At 42.1% G+C, this 22,952-nt stretch overlaps 1 protein-coding gene across 5 annotated transcripts in view; it reads right to left on the bottom strand.

The window, feature by feature from the left end:
* FAM172A (family with sequence similarity 172 member A) overlaps positions 1-22,952 on the bottom strand; it is a 369,694-nt gene that overhangs the window by 292,745 nt on the left and 53,997 nt on the right. For all 5 annotated transcript variants that reach the window (XM_029056677.1, XM_029057209.1, XM_029057094.1 and 2 more), the window contains exon 5: positions 4,525-4,590. In XM_029056677.1, the coding sequence (XP_028912510.1) occupies positions 4,525-4,590 (66 nt within the window). The remainder of the gene's footprint in view (positions 1-4,524; positions 4,591-22,952) is intronic.

The raw sequence follows: 22,952 nt of genomic DNA, 5'->3' as shown, positions 1-22,952 counted from the left end.
GACTAGTAGTGTTGATGTGTATATACTATAGAAGACCGTGGCTCAGTGGAAAGAGCACGGGCTTTGGAGTCAGGGCTCATGAATTCGAATCCCAGCTCTGCCACTTGTCGGCTGTGTGACTGTGGGCAAGTCACTTAACTTCTCTGTGCCTCAGTTCCCTCATCTGTAAAATGGGGATTAAGACTGTGAGCCCTACGTGGGACAACCTGATTCCCCAGTGTCTACCCCAGCGCTTAGAACAGTGCTCGGCACATAGTAAGCGCTTAACAAATACCAACATTATTTAGAATATAATTATTAGTATCCTACTTTCATTCAATCGCATTTATTAAGCCCTTACTATGTGCAGAGCCCTGTACTAAGCACTTGGAAAGCACAATTTGGCAACAGATAGAGACAATCCCTACCCAACAACGGGCTCACAGTCTAGAAGGGGGAGACAGACAACAAAACAAAACAAGAAGATATTTAGAGTTTGGTCTATTCTGTATTATTCAGATTTGTGTTTAGGTATCTGGCTGAGAACAGACATAAAAACCACCAACAAATGAAAGAACAAGATTAATTTCTCCAATTTTAAACTCTCAGTATGGGCTGGACGTCTTTTTCTCTTCTGAGTTGCTAAAATACAACAAACTTAAGAAAGCTCTTTTTTCTTATGAATTCCTAGTGTTCCTGTCAAAGTTTGGTCTGGTTAGAAATGTATCGCAATATTACCGTTCACCATGCTTTCACCAAGTTATTACCTAACTTTAGATAAGTTGCCTCCAGGAATAGAGTTAGAATTATTAAATATATAAATTGAGGGAAAATGGTCAAGTACCTTGAAACTAGAAATTCGCAAATTTTAACTATGCTACAATTTTATTTTGAGCTTTTGGATGGAAGCAAATTAATTAAATCACACTGTCTGTGTTCAGTAGCTGGTGTTTCTGACAAGGAGGTGACAATTGGCATACCTGAAGCAGAGGTGAAAAATATAAAAAACAGTTAGAAATTAACATCGCCTTTCCCTCTGGAAGGAGAATTGGCACGAATATATATATAGTTATCCATAATCAAAAGTAATTATTATTATGGCACTGGAGATAATCAAGTTGGACGCAGTGCTCGTCCCATGTGGGTCCACAACCTAAGAAGAAGGGAGTAGGACTTAATCCTCATTTACAGATGAGGAAACAGAGGTCCAGAGAAATAAGTGACTGGCCCTAGGTCACATGTCACACAAATGGCAAAGCCAGAATTTGAGTGCAGGTTGTGTCCTCGAGACCCGTGTTCTTCCCACTAGGCCATGTTGCTTCTCAGAGAAGCAGCGTGGCTCAGTGGAAAGAGCTCAGGCTTGGTCATGGGTTCGAATCCCAGCTCTGCCACTTGTCAGCCGTGTAACTGTGGGCAAGTCATTTTACTTCTCTGGGCCTCAGTGACCTCATCTGCAAAATGGGGATGAAGACGGTGAGCCTCACGTGGGACAACCTGATTACCCTGTATCTCCCCCAGTGCTTAGAACAGTGCTCTGCACATAGTAAGCGCTTAACAAATACCAACATTATTATTATTATTATTCTCAGCAGCACCCCAGGTGGTAAACCTAACTTGCGAAGCATTTGAAGCTGAAAAGGCCAATGTGGGATCTACCAATCAAAACACTGAAAATAGGGGGGGGCTCCAACAAACAAGTAGAGGAACAAAATCATAGAACCTAACTACAACCCACCCACAGGACTAGAAAGTGGCTTCAGGTAGATTCTTCTACTCTCCTTTCCAAAGAAACAAAAGAAAGGCCAAAATGTAAGCCAACCCCTCGGGCCACAGTACTGCTTCCTTGAAGGAAGCCTACTTCTACATTTTTTGAGATGAAATGTCTAGCATAAAATATGACCTCTCTTTTGGGCTTCTGAATTCCCTTCTCTCACTTTTGGCACAAGTCTTGGTAACATAGTCTCTAGTTTTTCACTCTTATGCAGCTAGGTTTTGTTATCCGGATTAATCAATGCAAAACTGAAATAGAGTTAACAATTTTTGAAACCTGGGTCTTATTTCAGCCTTGACATTAAGCTATTACAAAAAGAAGATTAAACAAGAAAATGCCCATGTCAGACAGATTAATTTCATTAAAAGGAAGAACAATTAAAAGTTGAATTAAATGAATCGTGGGTTTTATGTTGTATAGAAAGGAAAAGTTATTTGGCATATTTGGCCGTGCTTGACATTTGTCCTTTCCTTGTAATTTGGCTCCCTGAATCAATACACTTGGTTAGAAGTAATCTAGTTCTCACATATTGAGATTAGTTTTTCATTTCAAAGAGTGAAATATATGGAATTCCTTTACAAAAACAAGAACTTTATTCTCTCACTTCCTCAGTCTAATTACATTTATAAAAATGTTTTTAAGTCAAATTAGTCTTCAAACAGTGGTAATTTATTAAACGAAGATTTCACTAAAGAAGGACCCTAAAGGTCACTCCCATGCACATCCTCATATTATTGACAAACCAACTTCAAATAGCATTTAGTTCTAAATTACAAAAGGGACTGCAGAGAATAAGCTGTGACCACTAAGAATTGTCAACTTTGGATGAGCTAGTGAAAAGTGGTTTCCCAAATAATTTTATTTTAAAAAATGACTTTTAATTGCACATGATTTAAATGAAAAAATGGATCTTAAGGAAGGAGACTGTGGCTAAACGGGTTCAAAAATATCACTTTTAAGTTGCATCTCACAAAAACCATCACTACAAATGGGTGTATAGACACTCTCACCTACCCTTTTATCCTTTATATAAACTCCCTAGGTCACTGCTAGGATTTCAGGTCAATGGGGATAAGGCATTTCACCATAATTTTCTTGAAATGCTGAGTGATAATTAAGGGAAATAGAATGTAATTATTCAACTTAAAATTTGGAAGGGGTCTCACTTCTATTCCCTAAGAAAGTGACCCGGGATGGACCCTAGTTCTAGGACCCATTCTACGGAATTGGAGAGATTATTTATCATTTGCCTAGAACAGAATTAGGATAAACTCAGGAGGTGAATGGAATTCAGGTGAATCAATATAAAGAGGGTTTGGGGGTTTGATTTATCTACAAAAAGAGTGAAATTTTTGCTTACCCTAAACTGTGAATAGTACAGTGAAAATAGGCTCCAAGAATAGGTCACATAATATAGCTTCAGATTTTTGAACTTCTAAATTTTAATCAAGTTTGGACAATCCCATATTCTTTACCAAATTGTGCTTGAATAAAATGATCTATGCTAAAATCTGGAACTTTATGAAAGGATAAATTTAGACCAATCAAAAAAAAATTAGAGTAAAAGATTAAATGGCCTGGAAGGGACATAGATTAATCATATGCTTAAAATCAATGATTTTATATACCTTCTCAAGTCTATATTGAAGGGAATTTTTATTATTTGCTAGCTCATATTTTAATCTCAAAACCACAATAAATATAGAGCAGAAATTCTCAACCTTTGGTCCGGGAATACAATAATGGGCAAATACTTCAGAAAAGTGTTCTCCCAAAGGCAAGATGAGGAAATGCAGAACTCTAAACATTAAAGAACAAGAAGATTGAATGTGGAAAAGAGCACAGAGAAAAATATAGAAAAGGGAATATAAAATAAAATAAAAAACGGTTGCAAGGTGGAAAACATATTTTCGTCTATATGCATAAGAAGAGAATAGATGGATTCCTCATTTGTGAAATTTTCTGCAAATGAACATGCAGGAAGTTATGGCTGTGACATAAAAAGTAATATAGAAAAAGGTTATGCCCCCAATCGGACACATTTAGGCGGGGCCTCATCAATTTTAAAAGGCTGAGGATTCATGCATTATAAAGAAAAATGAGTAAAATATAAAATAGCATTCTAGATTGTAAGCTTCATTTTGACAGGGACCATGTCCACCAAATGTGTTGCTTGCATTCTTCCAAGTACTTAGTAGTGGCTCTGCACACATTAAGCGCTCAATAAATTCCACCGAATGACTGACTGAACGTTCATAGATGCCATTTTTCTAAAAAAAGTACAAAATCCATAAATTTAAAGAAGGCAAATTATAATAATAATAATAATAATAGTGGTATTAAGCACTTACTATGTGCCAGGCACTGTACTAAGCACTGGGGTGGCTACGAAGAAATCGGTTTGGACATATTTCCTGTCCCACAGGAGGCTCACAGCCTTAATCCCCATTTTACAGATGAGGGAACTCAGGCAGAGAGAAGTGAAATGATTTGCCTACGGCCACACAGCAGACTAGTGGCAGAGCAGAATTAGACCTCAGGTCCTTTTGACTCCCGGGCTCATGTTCTATCCACTAGGCCACGCTCGATGTGTATAGATATGCTTAAAAATACCTAAAGGCTTTGCACTGAATTATTAATGAAAGAACAAGGAAAGAGAACAATGCTTGAAACTAAAACTGTAGCAATTAAAATAAAAAGAGTTTATTCTTAAATAAGAATTGCAATATCCCAACACAATTATCCAGAGGTAACCATTACAGGATTCAACTTACTGGGAGAGAGATCTTTTTCAAACTGCATTCATTTTCCAGGAGCTCATACACATATTTTGTGATTATCTGGGGAGAAAAAAAACCAAACGTATGAACAAACACACACTTCTATTTCAGAACATTCATTTGTCCCATTAAACAAAGTTCACGCAAACTTTATGATAACATTCTTACTAATGTCTGACCGTCTCCCCATCTAGACCGTAAACTCATTATGGGCAGGGAACGTGACTGCTAATTCTGTTACATTGTACTCTTCCAAGCAATTAGTTCAGTGTTCTGCACGTAGTACGTGCTCAATAAGTACAATCGATTGAATGATTGATAACATGTCATCCACTTATTCTTAATTGCAGGAATTTGGACTGTTTTTCCCTGGGTCGCTCCCCTCCCCTAATCTCGTCCTCCCCGTCTTTCCCATTATCGTAGACAATATCACCATCCGCCCTATCTCAGAAGCCCATAAACTTGGCATTATCCTCGACTCATCTCTCTCCTACAACCCACATATTCAATCTGTCACCAAATCCTGTTGGTTTAACTTTCACACCATCGCTAAAATCTCCCCTTTCCTCAACCCAAACTGCTACTATTCTGATCCAAGAACTTATTCCATCCTACCCTGACTACCGTTTCTGCCTCCTCGCTGAATTCCCTGGTTCCTCTCTCTCCCCACTGCATTCCATACTTCACTCTGCTGCTCGGGATTATTTTTTACCTAAAAAAAGTTCAGTCCATGTCTCCCCACTCCTCAAGATCCTCCAGTGGCTGTCCCTCAAACAGAAAGTCCTTACCATTGGCTTTACAGACCTCAATCAGCTTATCCCCTATCCTACCTCAATGATTTACTACAATCCGGCTGGCAGCATTTGAACCTCTAGTGCCAGTTTGATCTCTGTGCCTTGATGCTTGTCTATCTAGCTGTCCAACCTTGCCCAAGTCCTCCCTCTGGCCTAAAACTCCCTCCTCTTAATAATAATGATGATTATAATTTTCCATTTCGCTCATGCAAAACCATAGTGCTTTAGAGCAAGCAATCTCACAAGTACCATAGACTGTGTTATAGATTAAAATGAGTAAAAACTTTTCTCAAGATATGGATGTGCTTTTTTAGACATAAATAAGACACATTTTACAATATGAGCATCAGAGTGTATCAAATAATTGCCTGAAATCCCCATTTTCAGAGAAATGGTAATGCTGACCAACTTTCTCCCATGCAGAGTCAGGTCAGCTTTTCTTCTTCTAATAATTATTATTATTATTATTATCATGGCATTTGTTAAGCTCTTATTATATGCCAGGCACTGTACTAAGCACTGGGGTAGATAAAAGCAAATCGGGTTGGACACAGTTCCTGTCCCACGGGGGGCTCACAGTCTCAATCCCCATTTTACAGATGAGGGAATTGAGGCCCAGAGAAGTAAAGTGACTTGACCAAGGTCTCACAGCAGAAAAGGGGCAGAGTCGGCATTAGAACCCAAAACCTTCTGACTCCCAGGCCCTAGCTGCTTCTCCCCTTGGCTATGTACATAAATTCTGTGGGGCTGGGAGGGGAGAAGAATAAAGGGAGCAAGTCAGAGTGATGACGCAGAAGGCAGTGGACCATCCTACCACTGGCCTGCAACGCCCTCCCTCTTCACATCCACCGAATTGGCTCTCTTCCCCTCTTCACAGCCCTATTGAGAGCTCATCTCCTCCAGGAGGCCTTCCCAGACTCAGCCCCCCCTTTCCCTGTGCTCCTCTTCCCCTCCCATCACCCCGACTCCCTCCCTCTGCTCTACACCCTTTCCCCCCACACAACATATGTATATTTGTGCAAATTTATTGCTCTATTTGATTAATGATGTGTATATATCTATAATTCTATTTATCTATTTCGATGGTATTGATGCCTGTCTTACTTGTTCTGTTTTGTTGTCTGTCTCCCCCTTCCAGACTGTGAGCCCGATGTTTAGTAGGGATTAATAATAATAATAATAATAATGTTGGTATTTGCTGAGCACTTACTATGTGCAGAGCACTGTTCTAAGTGCTGGGGTAAATACAGGGTAATCAGGTTGTCCCACGTGGGGCTCACAGTCTTCATCCCTATTTTACAGATGAGGTAACTGAGGCACAGAGAAGTTAAGTGACTTGTCCAGTCACCCAGCTGGCAAGTGGCAGAGCAGGGATTCGAACCCATGACCTCTGACTCCCAAGCCCGGGCTCTTTCCACTGAGCCACGCTGCTTCCCTAGATTGTCTCTATCTGTTGCCGAATTATACTTTCCAAGGGCTTAGTACAGTGCTCTGCACACAGTAAGCGCTCAATAAATACGACTGAATGAATGAACTAACGGACCATTACTCTCCCCGCTTTCCAAGCCTTATTAAGGTCACATCTCCTCCGAGAGGACTTTTCCAACTAAACTCCCTTTTCCCTGACTCCGTCCATTGTTCTTGGATCTGTACCCTTAGGGCATTTGGAATTCACGCCACTCTCAGTCCCAAAGCACTTACGTACATATCTATATTTATTTATATTCATTTCTGTCTCTCCCTCTAGACATTAAGCTTGTTGTAGGCCAGGAGCATGTCTACCAACTAGCAGTGTGGCCTAATGGAAAGAGCCCGGGCTTGGGAGTCAGAGGTCGTGGGTTCTAAGCCCCGCTCCGCCACTTATCAGCTGTGTGACCTTGGGCAAGTCATTTAACTTCTCTGTACCTGAGTTACCTCATCTGTAAAATGGAGATTAAAACTGTGAGCCCCATGTGGGACAACCTGATTACTCTGTATCTACCCCAGTGCTTACTGCTTGGCACATAGTAAGTGCTTAACAAATACCATCATCATCATTACTATTATTACTCTCCCAAGCGCTTAGTACAGTGCTGTGCACATAGAAAGTGCTCAATGCATATCATTGATTGGTGAAATCCCGGGCCATTCAATCAACGACTACTTTGTGAACAATTATGTGTCTCAAAACTAAGCTTTAATACACTATACAGCACAGGCAAGAGAACTGCATGCCGTATTGTATATTCCAAGCACTTAGTACAGTGCTCTGCACATAGTAAGTGCTCAATAAATACTATTGAATTCCTTTTGCAAAGAAATGTTTCCAAAGCATTTTTGTTTATGCAGGGCTCCTGGAATTCCCTTTCCCCTGCAGTTTATTTCATGATTTACATCTGATCACCTATAACCTTCAGGGTGAATTGCATATCATTTCTTCTCACTTAATGGAGGAGACATATCGGAGTACAAAACAGAGAAGAAAAGCTGACCTGACTCTGCATAGGAGGAAGTCAGTCAGCATTACCATTTCTCTGAAAATGGGGATTTCCGGCAATTATTTGATATACTTTCATGCTCAGATTGTAAAATGTGTCTTATTTACATCTAAAAAAGCGCATCTATATCTTGAGAAAAGTTTTTCATCATTTTAACCTATAACATAGTTTACGATACCTGAGAGAGTACTTTAAAATAATATTGTATAGGATGAACAAAATTGAAAATTATATTTTAAGTGGTTGAAGAGATTATTTTCAAGATTACCCATATTCCTAAATCAAAACTCCTACTTGATGTCCCTTCAAGAGCACACTATCTGTCTGAATTAATTTTATTTGCGTAATCCTGCAGAGTTTGAGCTCATCAGAGCCCCATTTGAGGGCTGATCCTTTCTTTTCCAATTCACCACTCCTCCAAAACTGCAACTCTTCTCTGAATAGCTGGATGTAGATAAGGTTCATCAAAGATGTCTATGCTCAGATTGGGAATGAAGGGTTTGGGAATCAAGAAACACAGTCAGGAAGGCACGAGCTAAGCATCCCACTCTAGGGATACAGATGAGTAAATTGAGTCATATGTCTAGTAATTCAAGGGAATCCGTTTTGGGCAATTTTATTCTCAGATGTCCCATATCCCATTCATGTCTTCTACGAACACTTTCTATCTATATACGCTGCTGCCTTTACATCCTCTCCACAATTCTATTTTACCCACAAGAATCCTGTTCTGGAATCCCAGCAATGACTATGCCATTCCTTCTGCATCAAATTCCCAGCCACTGGTTTCAGGGCTAGGAAAGCAGCACGGCCTAGTGGGAAAAGCATTTGCGTGGGAATCAAGAGAACATCTGGAGTCTAATCCCAACTCCACCACTTACCTGCTGCGTGGCCTTGGGCAAGCCACGCACCTTTTCTGTGCTTCAATTTCCTCATCTGTAAAATGGGATTTCAATCCTTGTTCTTCCTCCAGCTAAGACTGTGAACCCAGGTGGGACAAGGACTTACGTTCGGCCTGATTGGCTTTTATCTATCTACCCCAGGACTTTGAATAGTGTCTGGCACAAAGCTAGCACTTAAAAATACCATTATTAAAGCTCTTCACTAGCTTGCTCCAACTAAGGCAACTTCTCTCTTCACTCACTAAACACAAGCTCACAATCCTTGTTCCTCTCAAGCTAGCTTTCCTACTGTATCTTATGCTCTCAATTCTCCCATTTCCAACCCACTACTCATGCCATCCACACTGTCTGGAACATCCTCCCCATCTTCAAAGACCACCTGTAAACCCATCCCTTCTGGCCCTGACATCCCATCAGCCATCTTTAGCACTTACAAATAAATGATTTCTCCTGTATGATCAATCATATTTATTGGGTGCTTACTATACGCAGGGCACTGTACGAATTGCCCAGGAGAGAATATAACAGAATTGGCAAATGCATTCCCTGCCCATATGAGCTTAGAGTCTAGAAGGGGAGACAGACATTAATATAAGTGCTTTATAATATATAATTTAAAGATATGTATATAAGTGCTGTGGGGTTGGGGATGGGCAGAACATCAAGTGGCCAAAGTTACAGATTAAGGTGCCCAGACGACGCAGATGGGACTGTGAGCTGGGGAAAAGCGGGCTTCATCAGGAAAGGCCTTTTGGAGGAGATGTGACCTTAGTAATGCCTTGAAGGTGGAGATAGTGGTGGTCTGGCATATATGGAGGGGGAGGGAGACGAGGGGAAGGACATGGGAAGGGGTTCGGCAGTGAGATAAATGAGATCGGGTCACCGATGCTAGAGGAGTATGCCATCTGGGCTCTAATAGGAGATTGGTGAGGTGAGGGAGGGTGAGGCGAGCTGATTACGTGCTTTAAAGCCAACGGTATGGAGTTTCTGTGAGTGGAGGCGGATGGGCAGCCGTTGGAGGTTCTTGAGGAGTGGGAAGACATGAACTGGACGTTTCTGTCGATAAATGATACGTACAGTGGAGTGAGGTATGAACTGGAATGGGGAGCAACAGGCGGCCAGGAGGTTAGCGAGGAGGCAGGTGGGATAGGATAAGTCTTTGGATCAGCACGGTCGCTGTTTGGATGAAGAGGAAAGAGCAGATTCTAGCAATGTTGTGAAGGTAGAACTGATGAGATTTGGTGACAGATTGAATAGGTACACAATGAAATATTAGGGAACCTTCTTCACCCACCATGAATCTCTAGGGTATAACATATCCACAAGTGGATTAAATGAAGGAAGAAACAGTGGTGGCATGAATGGACACCAGTTAATATTATTAATTATGGTATTTTTTAAGTGCTTACTTTTTGCCAAGTATTATACTAAGAGCTGGGGAAGATACAAGATAATCAGGTCAGGCACAAGCCCCGTCTCTCATGGGGTTCACTGTCTAAGGGAGAGGAAGAACAGTTACTTATTCCCATTTTACAGGTGAGGAAACTGAGGCACAGAGAAGTGACTTCCCCAAGGTCTCAGAGCAGGCAAGTGAAAAATCGGGATTAGAACCCAAGTTGTCTGACTCCCAGGACAATGTTCTTTAAACTAGGCTTTGCTGAGATCATACAAGTATTCAACTAATACCACAACAGATTATGAATCAAAAACCAGTGCAGAGCACAATAATTTACCATCTGGACATCTGGCCGGCTTGTCGATTAAAAAAAAAATATTACCAAACAACATTACAAAGTTTCATTACATCTAGGTGGGAAGATGCCACACGGCTATTCTAAATGAATTAAATAAAATACTGAGAGCTAATGGCATTTTGGGGAATAGCTTTTGCTTTTGCCGATTTATATTAAGTTGGTGCCATAATACCTAACTCCAAAACACTACTAGTATGGTTATGTTCATAAAGTCATAGCTTTTGAGAACTGTGTATTTTTAGGGGAACTTAGCTGTAAGCAATACGTCGATATAAGACATGTTTATCCCTTAAGCAGTGTGTTCAGAACACGCACACAGAATAATTTCGTCTTCGGAGCCAAGTAGTATACGGTTTGCTGGAATCTGCTACGGTGTTACGCCAACGGTGAAAACGAAAAGGTTTTATAGTACTATTCAATGATGGGCATTGAATAATATTAGAGCCGAAACCCCATCACCTTACTTATATATCAATCAACTAATACTATTAATTGAGCAGTTACTGTATAGAGACTACTGTGCTAAGTACTTGAGGGAACAGAATGGAATTAACCGACGTGATCCCCGCTCTGAGATCTCCCCAAGAGGAGGCTGAGCAGGTGAGGTGTGGCGTCAAATGGGCTTCACTGGCAGCTTTGACTGGCTCTCCATCAACTCCTTAACCCACTTCAGGGCAGCTCTTGACTCATTTACTCCTCTGAGACTGCACTCTCTGCCAGCAGTGACCTATTTGCAGCCAAATCCAAAGGGCTGCAGTCCATCCTAATCCTCTTCAATCATCCAGTTGCTTGACAGTGAAGACCACTCCTCCTCCTAGAAATACTATCAGATTGCAGTTTTGCTTACATGACACTAGCCGGGTGATGATGATGATGATGGTATTTGTTAAGCCTTTACTATGTGCCAAGCACTCTTCTAAACGCTGGGGTAGATACAAGGTAATCAGGTTGTCCCGCAAGCGGCTCACAGTCTTAATCCTCATTTTCCAGATGGGGTAACTGAGGCACAGAGAAGTTAAGTGGCTTGCCCAAGGCCACACAGCAGACAAGTGGCGGAGCCGGGATTAGAACCCGGCTCCTCTCCCCCCTTCTAGTCCGTAAACACGGTGAGGACAGGGATTGTCTCTATTGCTGAACTGTACAAGCGCATCATACGGTGCTCTGCACACAGTAAATGCTCAATGAATACGACTGAACGAATGAAATGATGTCGGCGAGAGGATGGTGGCGAGACAGACGAGATCAAGGTGCAGTGTGAAGATTAGAACCAGAGGAATGAAGAGTACAACATAACAGAACTGGGAGACACATTCCCTGTTCCCATTTACCTAAAAAGCTTCCACCTCGTCCAAAACCTGGTTATATTCCAGCCAGAATATTGCATCAGCCACCTTAGTGGCCTCCCTGCTTTGAGCATCTCAATCAATCAATCATATTTACTGAGCTCTCACTGTGTGCAGAGCACTGTACTAAGTACTTTGGAAGGTACACTCTGACGGAGTTGAGTTGCTGCCCACAACAACCCACCTCCAATATAACTGCATGCTGCTATGCGGATCATCCTCTTTTAAAACCTCTAGGAATTACATCAGTCAAAAACATTTACTGAGCCCCAGTTAGGCACTAATGTTTGGGAGATTACAGGAGAAATAGTTTTATATGATTCGTTCATTCAATCGTACTTATTGAGCGATTACTGTGTACAAAGCACTTGATCCCTGTCTTCAAAGAGTTTACTGTCAAGCTGGGGAGATAGACAATCAAGATAATTACAGACAGAAAGAAAATACAATGAATATAAGATCAATCAATGGTATTTATTAAGATGTGAACATAAGTGGGAAGGAGAGCTACATTTAAGTGCTAGATCAGGGGGAAAAGGTTGATATTTCAACTTTGATAGTTGAAAGCTGGCTTCCTATGTCCCTCTTCAGCAAACAAAATATTCAAATGCAGAAGGCAAACAAAAATATTCAGAAATATTGGAATTACAATTGAGAAGCAGCATGACCTAGTGGAAAGACCACAGGCCTGGGAGTCAGGGGACCCGGATCTAATCCTTGCTCCACCACCTGTCTGCTGTGTGACCTTGGGCAACTTATTTAACTTCTCTGTGCCTCGGTTGCCTCATCTGTAAAATGGGAATTAAAGCCGGGAGCCCCACGTGAGACATGGACTGAATCCAACCTGCTTAGTTCATAATCTTAGTACAGTGCTTAGTATAGTATCTGGCACATGGTGCTTAACAAATTCCAGAAAAATCACAAGAAATCATGGAATCTATATTTGAAGGTTAGGGAATATTTCTTCTAACTTTTTTGCCCTTAGTTCAGTACTCACAGTACACAGTAAGAACTCACTAAAAACTATTTATGGATCGACAAACATATATAAAAAATGTTGAGATTGGGTACGGTATATACCTAAGTGCTAGAGGCAGCTTTTGAGTTGATATGACTGAGGGTGTTGGGAATTAATTGGGGAAAACCTTCCAGCTTCTTCAAGCACAACAGCCTAGAGTCCCATGGCCCAAATCAGCTCTCTCCCACCTAACTTCCCTAGCTGATCTACTCTAAACCAATCAGCACATCCCCCTCCTACAATGCCAACCTACACTCCTAAGTTCTCCATCCCTTTGCCCCCTCCTACCTCACCTCCCTTCTCTCTTTCTACCGCCCACCCCGCACGCTCCGCTCCTCTGCCGCTCACCTCCTCACCGTCCTCCGTTCTCGCCTATCTCACCATTGACCCCCAGCCCATGTCCTCCCACGGTCCTGGAATGCCCTCCCTCCTCACCTCTGCCAAACTAACTCTCTTCCCCTCTCAAAGCTCTACTGAGAGCTCACCTCCTCCAAAAGGCCTTCCCCTTCCTTTTCCCTCTGCTCCCCTGGCCTCCCCGCCACCGTCTGCTCTTTCCCCTCCCCTCAGCACTGTGCTCATTTGTATATTTTATTTATTACCCAATTTATTTTGTTAATGAAGTGTATATCAACTTGATTCTATTTCTCTTGATGATGTTGCCTTGTTTTGTTTTGTTCTGTTTTGCTTTGCTGTCTCCCCCATTTAGACCGTGAGCCCGTCATTGGGCGGGGATGGTCTCTATCTGTTGCCAAATTGTACATTCAAAGCGCTTAGTACAGTGCTCTGACCATAGTAAGCGCTCAATAAATACTATTGAATGAATGAATGAACTTCTCATGAGTCCCGATTGCTGGGAGAGGTGGGCTTGGATCAACTACCCTCGTTGACCTGCCACTTGGGATGACCCTGCATCCAATTTAGCAAACATTTTTCTGCCGAAACATATGCCAGTCTACTTGTTTTGTTGTCTGTCTCCCCCTTTCAGACTGCGAGCCCGTCTTTGGGCAGGGATTGTCTCTATCTGTTGCCGAACTATAAATTCCAAGCGCTTAGTACAGTGCTCTGCACACAATAAGCACTCAATAAATACGATCGAATGAATATGCAATACTGAAGCATTTTAACTCCCAAGTGAAGCCCGATACTTTCATTGTGTTCAAATTAAAATTCAGCTAACCGCTGAATTGTTCGCAGACCTCGCAGTGTGGCTCAGAGGAAAGAGCACGGGCTTAGGGGTTAGAGGTCATGGGTTCTAATCCTGATTCTGCCACTTGTCACATGTGTGACTCTGGGCAAGTCACTTAACTACTCTGTGCCTCAGTTCCCTCATCTGAAAAATGGGGATGAAGACTTTGAGCCTCACGTGGAACAACCTGATTACCCTGTATCTTCCCCAGCACTTAGAACAGTGCTCAGCACATAGTAAACGTTTAACAAATACCAACATTATTAGTATTATTATAATCTAGGCTCAGGGTAGAAACTTTTAGGCTGATTGTAGTATTGCTTAGTAAATCCCTTGGAAAGACCAGTGTAAAATCTGGTAGGGAAAATGCTGCTGCTCAAATTGTGAATTTAATAAGCATTTCTTTGTGGATACCCCTTGAGAAAGAGCTAGTTGGCAGCTCCTTAAGAGCAAAGTTAGAACAACAATGTCCAAGTGAAAAATGCACAATGAATTCCAACGGAGTGGCCCGGTGGTAATTCAAACGGTGGGATTGACCTGAGGCTTGCTAATGTTACTGCCATGGCTTTTGTTGAATGAGATCTATTTTGACCTTTAAGTGACCAACCTGACAAGAAATAACAATGAGACACTTAACAGGACATTGTGACATATTGCCCTTGGCCACACTCGAATGCACTGGTAACCAAAAAAACAAAAAACAAAAATTAAAACCACACACCCATCACCACCACCAACAACCATAAAAAAAACCCCTAACAACACCGAATGGACTTTCTCAAGGATTTTACTCAATTTGTGCTTGGGAAAAAAATTAACAGCATTTTTAAAAAATCCAAGTGGATAAAAAGATCTCACTTGGATTAGAATCTGGCAAGACAATTCGGTAAAATGGAAGAGACACTGCCACGGAGGGATTCTTCCTTTTGCCAATGAAAGCAATTCAAAGCAAGCTTAAGACATGGATATTTGGGACCCTGGATTGACTGGTAATAAATTGGATCTCAGGATCTTTTGAGGGATTTCTTTTTTAAAAGGGATTTGTCAAGAGTTTTAGCATAGGCTATTGATGTAATCTGACTTCATTTTTGTGACATGGTCTTTGCCGACACCAGTTGGTTTAATTATTTTCTTCAGCATCATCTCCCATTAGTGTTAAAATGCCTTGAGCTCTTTGTTAAGTAGGGCCTCCCAGCTACAAAACTGAAAAATTCCTCAAAAAAACCCCTTGTCAACAATATCATTTGGATAAAGTACACACGTTTCCCATTTACTGAATAATTTAATAGTAAGTGGATTTGGGTTGGTGATGAGAGAGAGCTGCACACTACTAAAACAATTTCCTCCCTGATCCTTCCATAAGGGAAAACAGTCCGGATTCACGACTTTTTGATAAATTAAAGCTTGTAAATATGAACGGAGAAGAATCTGGGGATGATGTATGTTTAATACATGGACAGATATATTATTATTCCAATATATCTTTTCAACGGGTGTTTGGCCACAATATAAAAAATGCTAACTGAAGGATACTGTAGTCTACCTTCAGAGCTTGAATGTGTTTTTGCACCAGGAAAAATGGGGGAGCGTTTCGTTGCCCACATCCTCTCCCTTCCTTGATTCTACTTATCTTGATAATGTTGTCTTTCTGTTTTGTTCTGTTTTGCTCTGCTGTCTGTCTCCCCCATTTAACAATAATAATAATGGTGGTACTTAAGTGCTTACTATGTGTAAAGCACTGTTCTAAGCACTGAGGGGATACAAGGTGATCAGGATGTCCCACGTGGGGCTCACAGTCTTCATCCCCATTTTACAGATGAGGTAACGGAGGCACAGAGAAGTGAAGTGACTTGCCCAGAGTCACACAACTGACAAGCAGCGAAGCCGGGATTAGAATTCATGACCTCTGACTCCCAAGCCCGGGCTCTTTCCACTGAGCCACGCTGCCCGTCATTGGGCAGGGATTGTCTCTATCTGTTGCCGAATTGGGCATTCCAAGCACTTAGTACAGTGCTCTGCACACAGTAAGTGCTCAATAAATACTATTGAATGAATGAATGAATGATAGACCATCACTCTCCCCATCTTCAATACCTTATTAAAAGCATCGAAGCAGCGTGGCTTAGTGGAAAGAGCACCGGCTTGGGAGTCAGAGGTCGTGGGTTCTAATCTCGACTCTGCCACTTCTCAGCTGAGTGACTTTGGGCAAGTCACATCACTTGTCTCAGTTGCCTCATCTGTAAAATGGGGATTAAGACTGAGAGTCCCGTACGGGACAACGTAATTACCTTGTATCTACCCCAGGGCTTAGAACAGTGCTTGGCATGTAGTAAGGGCTTAAATACCATCATTATATTATTATTAAATCACATCTCCGCCCAGAAGCCTTCCCCAATTAAATCTTCTTTTTCGCTACTGCCTCTCTCTTCTGTGTTGCCTGTGCAGTTACAGCTGAACCTTTTAAACATTTGATAGTCACCAGACCCTCATCCCCACAGCACTTATTACATACCTGTAATTTATTTATATTAATATCTGTATCTCTATCTAAACTGCAAGCTCCTTGTGGGCATAGTGTTTGTCTATCAACTCTTTGTATTGCACTCTCCCAAGCACACAGTAAGAACTCAATAAATACTACTGATTGACTGCAATCAACTTCAACATCCCTGGTTCGATCTTTATGGAATAGGCACATGTTCTCGGGCCATAGAGAATATCAACATCCTACGATCATCCTCTACCTTTTGAAGTGGTATAATAGCTTAGTAGTCTGAAGTCGTATAAGTAAGCAGCGTGGCCTGATGGAAAGAACACATTCTGACTCTGCCATTGGCCTGCTGAGACCCTGGCCAAGTCACTTGAATTTTCAGTACCTCGGTTTCATTATCTGTACGATGGGAGTTAAATACCTGCTTCGTCTCCCCCCCAGACTGTGAGGCCTACATGGTACAGGGCTGTGCCTGACCTGATACTCTGTATCTACCCCAGAGGTTAATACAATGTTGGGAACATTGTAAGTGCTGACCAGTTTTGTTGTCTGCCTCCTCCCTTCTAGACTGTGAGCCCGTTGTTGGGTAGGGCTTGTCTCTATTTGTTGCTGAACTGTACTTTCCAAGTGCTTAGTACAGTCCTCTGCACAAAGTAAGCACTCAATAAATACGATCGAATGAATGAACATATCTAGAAAGTACTTACAAGCCGTCAAGTCATTTCTGATTCCTTACCAAATACCAGAGTTATAATTATTATAACAGAATAATAATTTTGGTATTTGTTAAGCGCTTACTATCTGCCGAGCACTGTTCTAAGCACTGGGTAGATACAAGGTAATTAGGCTGTCCCACGTGGGGCTCACAGTCTTAATCCCCATTTTCCAGATGAGGGAACTGAGGCCCAGAGAAGTCAAGTGACTTGCCCAAAGTCACACAGCTGACAAGTGGCGGAGCTGGGATTCGAACCCATGACCTCTGACTCCCAATCCCGGACTCTTTCCACTGAGCCATACTCCTTCTCAATAATAATAATAATAATATACTTATTGCAGGGATATCGCAAATGCCATACGAGTACTCCCAGTATTAAACGTAACAGTGACATTTTAAGAGGAAAGATACTAACTAAGCTCCTTTTCCTTGGACAACTCACTCGTTCTCATAGCTTCAACCACCACCTCTATGTGGAAGATTCCCAAATCTCCATCTCCGGCCCTTCTCTCTCACCCTCTCTGCAGTCTCACATTTCCTCCTGCCTTCAAGACACCTCTACAGAGATGTCCCGCCGACATCAGACTTAACACGTCCAAAACAAAGTTCCTCACCTTCCCACGCAAACCCGGTCCTCCCATTATCCCGTCTCTGTTGAAGGCACCAACATCCTTCCCGTCTCACAAGCCCATGACCTTGGTGTTATCCTTGACTCACCTCTCCTTCAAGCCACATATTCAATCTATCACTAAATCCTGTAGGTTCAACCTTAACAACATCACTAAAATCCATCCTTTCTTCTCCACCCAAACTGCTATGGCATTAATCCAAGCACTTCTATGCCACCGTGATTATTCTATCAGCCTCCTTGCTGACTTCCCTGCTTCCTTTCTCTCCCTACTCCAGTCCATACTTCACCCCGCCGCCCAGATCATTTTTCTACAGCAATGTTCAGTCTGTTTCCCCACCCCTGAAGAACCTCCAGTGGTTGCCTCTCCACCTCCACATCAATCAGAAACTCCTTACCGTCGGCTTTAAAGCACTCGATCACCTGGCCCCCTCCTACCGCCCCTCGCTGTTCTATTACAACCCAGGGTGTATGCTTCGCTCCCCTAATGCCCACCTACTCACTGCACTTCCTTCTCATCTATCTCACCATGAACTTCTCATCCACGTCCTGCTTCTCGCCTGGAACGTCTTCCCGCTTCCTATCCGACGGACAATTACTCTCTCCGCTTTCAAAGCCTTATTGCAGGCGCATCTTCTCCAAGAGGCCTTTCCTGACTAAGCCCTCATTCCCTCTTTTCGCCCTCCCTTCTACGTTGCTCTGACTTGCTTCGTTGCTTCAGCCCTCCCTCGGCCCCGCGGCACGGAGGTACGTGTCCATAATTTATTTATATTGATATCTGTCTCCCCCTCTAGACTGTGAGTTCGTGTTTACCAACTCTGTTATACCGTCCTCTCCCAAGCGCTTAGGAAAGTGCTCTGCACGCAGTAAGTGCTCAGTAAATATGATTGATCGTGGGCAGGAATGAGGCCTTCTACCAATTCTACTGTATTGCACTGTTTCCCCAAGTGTTCACTAGAGTGCTCTGCCCACTCTAAGTGCTCAATAAATACCACTATTGATTGATATCTTTCCTGACAGAGATGAACACTTCTTCCCGATATTTATTTTTGTTTCAGAAGGGTACCTTCATTTGTTTTTCCAAAAAGTGTATACTTTCTCCATTTTGTTCTCACTACATTTACTAACAGCAGATGAATTCACAACATACAAAGAGCTGGAGGTTAATCGAGCAAGAGGGCCAAAACCAAATAATCAAGAGGGAATAAATTAACGAAGATTTCCATTTAAATGTTTTCTGTTTCATATCGCACAAGAAGTTTCCGTATATTTCTGAAAGGTTTTCCTCTAGGCTATAACTTTATTAGACTGCTTGTAGGTGAATTTTTTTCAGCTGCTTAGAGTTCTGAAAGGTACGTATAGCTGTTCATTATTTATTTGCCAATTTTGTTTTTTATCATTTCTATCTGGTTGTTTAAATTGTATTAATTCTGTGTTGGGCAGTGTGTGCCTTTTTTCCCTTCCTCAATACAATGTAATGTTCCTGAGGATAAGGACCATAACTTTGCTTTCTTTTATATGATACCAGGCACCCTGTAATCAATTGTATTTATTAAGCACTTACTCTGTGTAGATCACCACACTAAGCGCTTGGAATATTACCAAAGAACGATACATAGAGTTGGTAGAGACGTTCCCTGCCCACAACAAGCTACCTTTAAAATATGGTACTGCAGAATGTATAAATTCAAAATAACATGGTCAGTTTTGGTATCTGCTAGTGCGTAAACATGATTAAATCTCAACCTCGACCATTACGCTGGGGAGCCTGGTTCGGTTGGGATGAGTCGAGTCTTTACAGATAGATCAACTGGATCGTGGCTGAGGCTTCTAATCCCGTACTTTTTTGGATTACTCTGAATAAACAGTAGTTAACTTTAGTCCTAGTTGGGTTCTACCCAGCTAAACAGACCCAATCTTAATCTCGCGAAGCACAAGTGTCGGGGTCTAACTGAAATTAGCTGCTCTCATTTTTTTTCATTTTTTAATGCAGTCTTTAAAATAAATGGAGTATTAGAATACACTACTCAGAGTTGAACTTGATATTTAATTTTATTTAATGTTAAAAGAAATATGGATACAAAGTTTTTTACTTCAAATCTGACATCTTTAACTGATCAAGATTACAGAGTTAAAAATTTGAAAATATAATGCAATAAAAAATTGTATTTCTCATGCAATACGCACACCATCATAGAGAAAGACAGGGTGCATGAGAAAAAAACTTAGGTACACTTACAATCAGAGTACATGGAAAAAAAAGTCACTTTGCCACACTGTTCCTTATAACTCTTGCCATCTTTTACAAATTCTCTTGGTATCTTCTACTGCACACTGGGCTAGTAGATTGCTGCATACTGTGCTGGTCTATTTACTGCAATTGCCTCCCAGTGGTCCACTGCTATGTCTTTAAAACATCTGTTCTTCCTTCCATGTTTACATTCAGCATATGCTTAGGTATCCTGTTATTATACATTCTCCGTACCTCATGCCCGGCAGAGCTGTGTTTCGAAAAGCACTGACTCAATACTGGTGAACGAACTGCACACCTGTTGGACCCCGGGCCCTATTTGAGATCTAGGATGAATAGGATATGCCAGGGAAATTGCACAAGAAGCTAGATGCCTCTCTGGTAAGTGCTCGCTTTCCATTCACATAAAATGTTGGCTACCACCAAAACTTGGCTGATCTTCAGTTTAATATGGCTCTGGGTGGACCATTATGGCCAAATTACTTGGGACAATCTTCTGAAAGGTGTATTGCCATCTTGATTCCATTTTCACTCCACCCTCTGAGCTGACTGGATAATCAATACGATGCCTAGGTAGAATGCGTTAACTGTATTCGCCTGTTTCAGCAATGCCTCTGATTACACGTATAATTTCTCTGATGTAGGCCGACATATCCACTCTCAGAATTGCACCTGGAGAGTTTCCAGTCCTCTACCAGTCTCGACTACGGGAAGGAGAGGCAAGCAGAAGCCCGTCCATTCCATGCCTAGCTCGGGCAGTGGCTAGCGAGAGGAAAGCGACCGGCTACAAGTTAAAACTCACCTGTGCCGGGCAGCAGCGACATGGGAGAGAGTGGAGGGCGGAGATTCAAGTTTACTGCACGGAAGAAGGCAACGGTAAGCCGCTTCCGGGTTTTTACCAAGAAAACTCTAAGGATTCACTACCAGAAGGATTGCAGATGGAGAGTGGGGCGATCTGGGAGATGTGTGTCTATGGAGTCACTATGGGTTGGAGATGATTAGACAGCATAAGACCCACCGGGCTAGCATACAGAGTGTTTTCTGGTACACTGGTTTACAGCACTACGTAGATTTGATGGTGGAATAATTTATGAATAAACCTCCCAGAGTCTGTTTGATTTGGAAGTTTTTTTTTCTTCAAGATTGGAGCCATTTTGTAGGACATAAAACTCTGACTGAAAATAACAAAAACAACAAATAGGGCATATCTGATATTCATCACAATCCAGAGAAAAAGCAAGGAGGGATCTTGTCCAAAATCCATCTGCTAATTTTGTAAAGTAACACTGGCTAAACCAGATTCCCAAATGGTGATGATGATGACAATGATGGCATTTGTTAAGCGCTTACTATGTGCAAAGAACTGTTCTAAGTGCTGGGGGGATAGAATAATAATAATAATAATAATGTTGGTATTTGTTAAGCGCTTACTATGTGCCGAGCACTGTTCTAAGCGCTGGGGTAGATACAGGGTCATCAGGTTGTTCCACTTGAGGCTCATAGTCTTAATTCCCATTTTACAGATGAGGTAACTGAGTCACCGAGAAGTTAAGTGGCTTGCCCAAAGTCACACCGCTGACAGGTGGCGACGTCGGCATTAGAACCCATGACCTCTGACTCTTAAGACGGTGCTCTTTCCACTGAGCCACGCTGCCCCCGAAGGTGATCAGGTTGTCCCACGTGGGGCTCGCAGTCTTTATCCCCCTTTTACAGATGAGGTAACTGAGGCACAGAGAAGTTAAGTGACTTGCCCAAAGTCACACAGCTGGCAAACGGTGGATCCAGGATTAGTACCCGTGACCTCTGACTCCGAAGCCCATGCTCGCAAACAAAATAATGGTCAAAATCTAGACTTAATCAATATTTCAGGTATTATAAATGGGGAAGAATACCAAAAGAATGAGATTTTAAAGTCAGTGAGATTTAAAGCTGCAAATGCAAAGCTTGATTGCCTAATTACAGAGTCACTCGCCATGCACTTAGTCACACAGAAGGCTCAAGACTTTAACAGGTGAGACGGTGAAAAAGGTTTTAATGGAAAAATCCCAAATTAAGAAATGAATAAATAGCTTGGACCTTTGAGTCAGCCCCAGTTTCCAAGCCTGGCTCTGCCACTTACCTGCTCTACGATTTGCTCAGCAAATAACTTCTCTGAGCTTCGGTTTCATCAGCTGTAAAATGGGGATTCAATAGCCGTTCCTCCTCCTACGGGGAGCCCCAAGTGGGACAGAGATTGTGTCCAATCTGCATATACTGCATCTTCCCCCACACTTAGTACAGTGCCCAGCACAAAGTTAGCACTCAAGAAATACTACACTATTATTATCACCATCCCATTTTTCTGTGGGCATAGGTTATACAGAGAGCAAAACCACACCATGAGGAGGAACCTTTTGTAGCTGGATTTCAGGTAGGAGGGAAGAACAGGAGGGCAGAAATCAAAGCAAGACACCAGACATAGGTTTCTCCTCCCACCCCCTATCGCCAAATGCCTCCTAAGGAAAACTCGAACCCATTCAGAGGTGGGGTAGAGAAGTGAGACTCCTCCTAGAATGCCACAATAGCTTCTGGAAGGTGTAGGCAAAACCAGCCCCTTTAAATCCTGGGTGTTGTAACCCTGTCCTACGATCGTCCCCTGCAATTCTCTTTCCCAGCTTTTGACCTGGCTTTCTGAAAGGGTTTTAAAGCAAATGGGCATTAGATGTGACTCACCATCTAACAGTCTTCATTTATCATTTTACTGCATCCCTGCTGGGTGTCATGTAACGCAACAAACCTTTGGGAAGAATACATCGGTGGAAGAACCAAAGCTCTTACCCTCAAGAAGCTTCGGAAGTTGAAGCTTTTCATATTTTTAACACTG

The sequence above is a fragment of the Ornithorhynchus anatinus genome, chromosome 1 (assembly GCF_004115215.2).
Source record: "Ornithorhynchus anatinus isolate Pmale09 chromosome 1, mOrnAna1.pri.v4, whole genome shotgun sequence".
NCBI classification, from domain to species: domain Eukaryota; kingdom Metazoa; phylum Chordata; class Mammalia; order Monotremata; family Ornithorhynchidae; genus Ornithorhynchus; species Ornithorhynchus anatinus.
The sequence above is the reverse complement of the archived record's forward strand: the minus strand, read 5'-3'. Positions and strand labels throughout refer to the sequence as shown.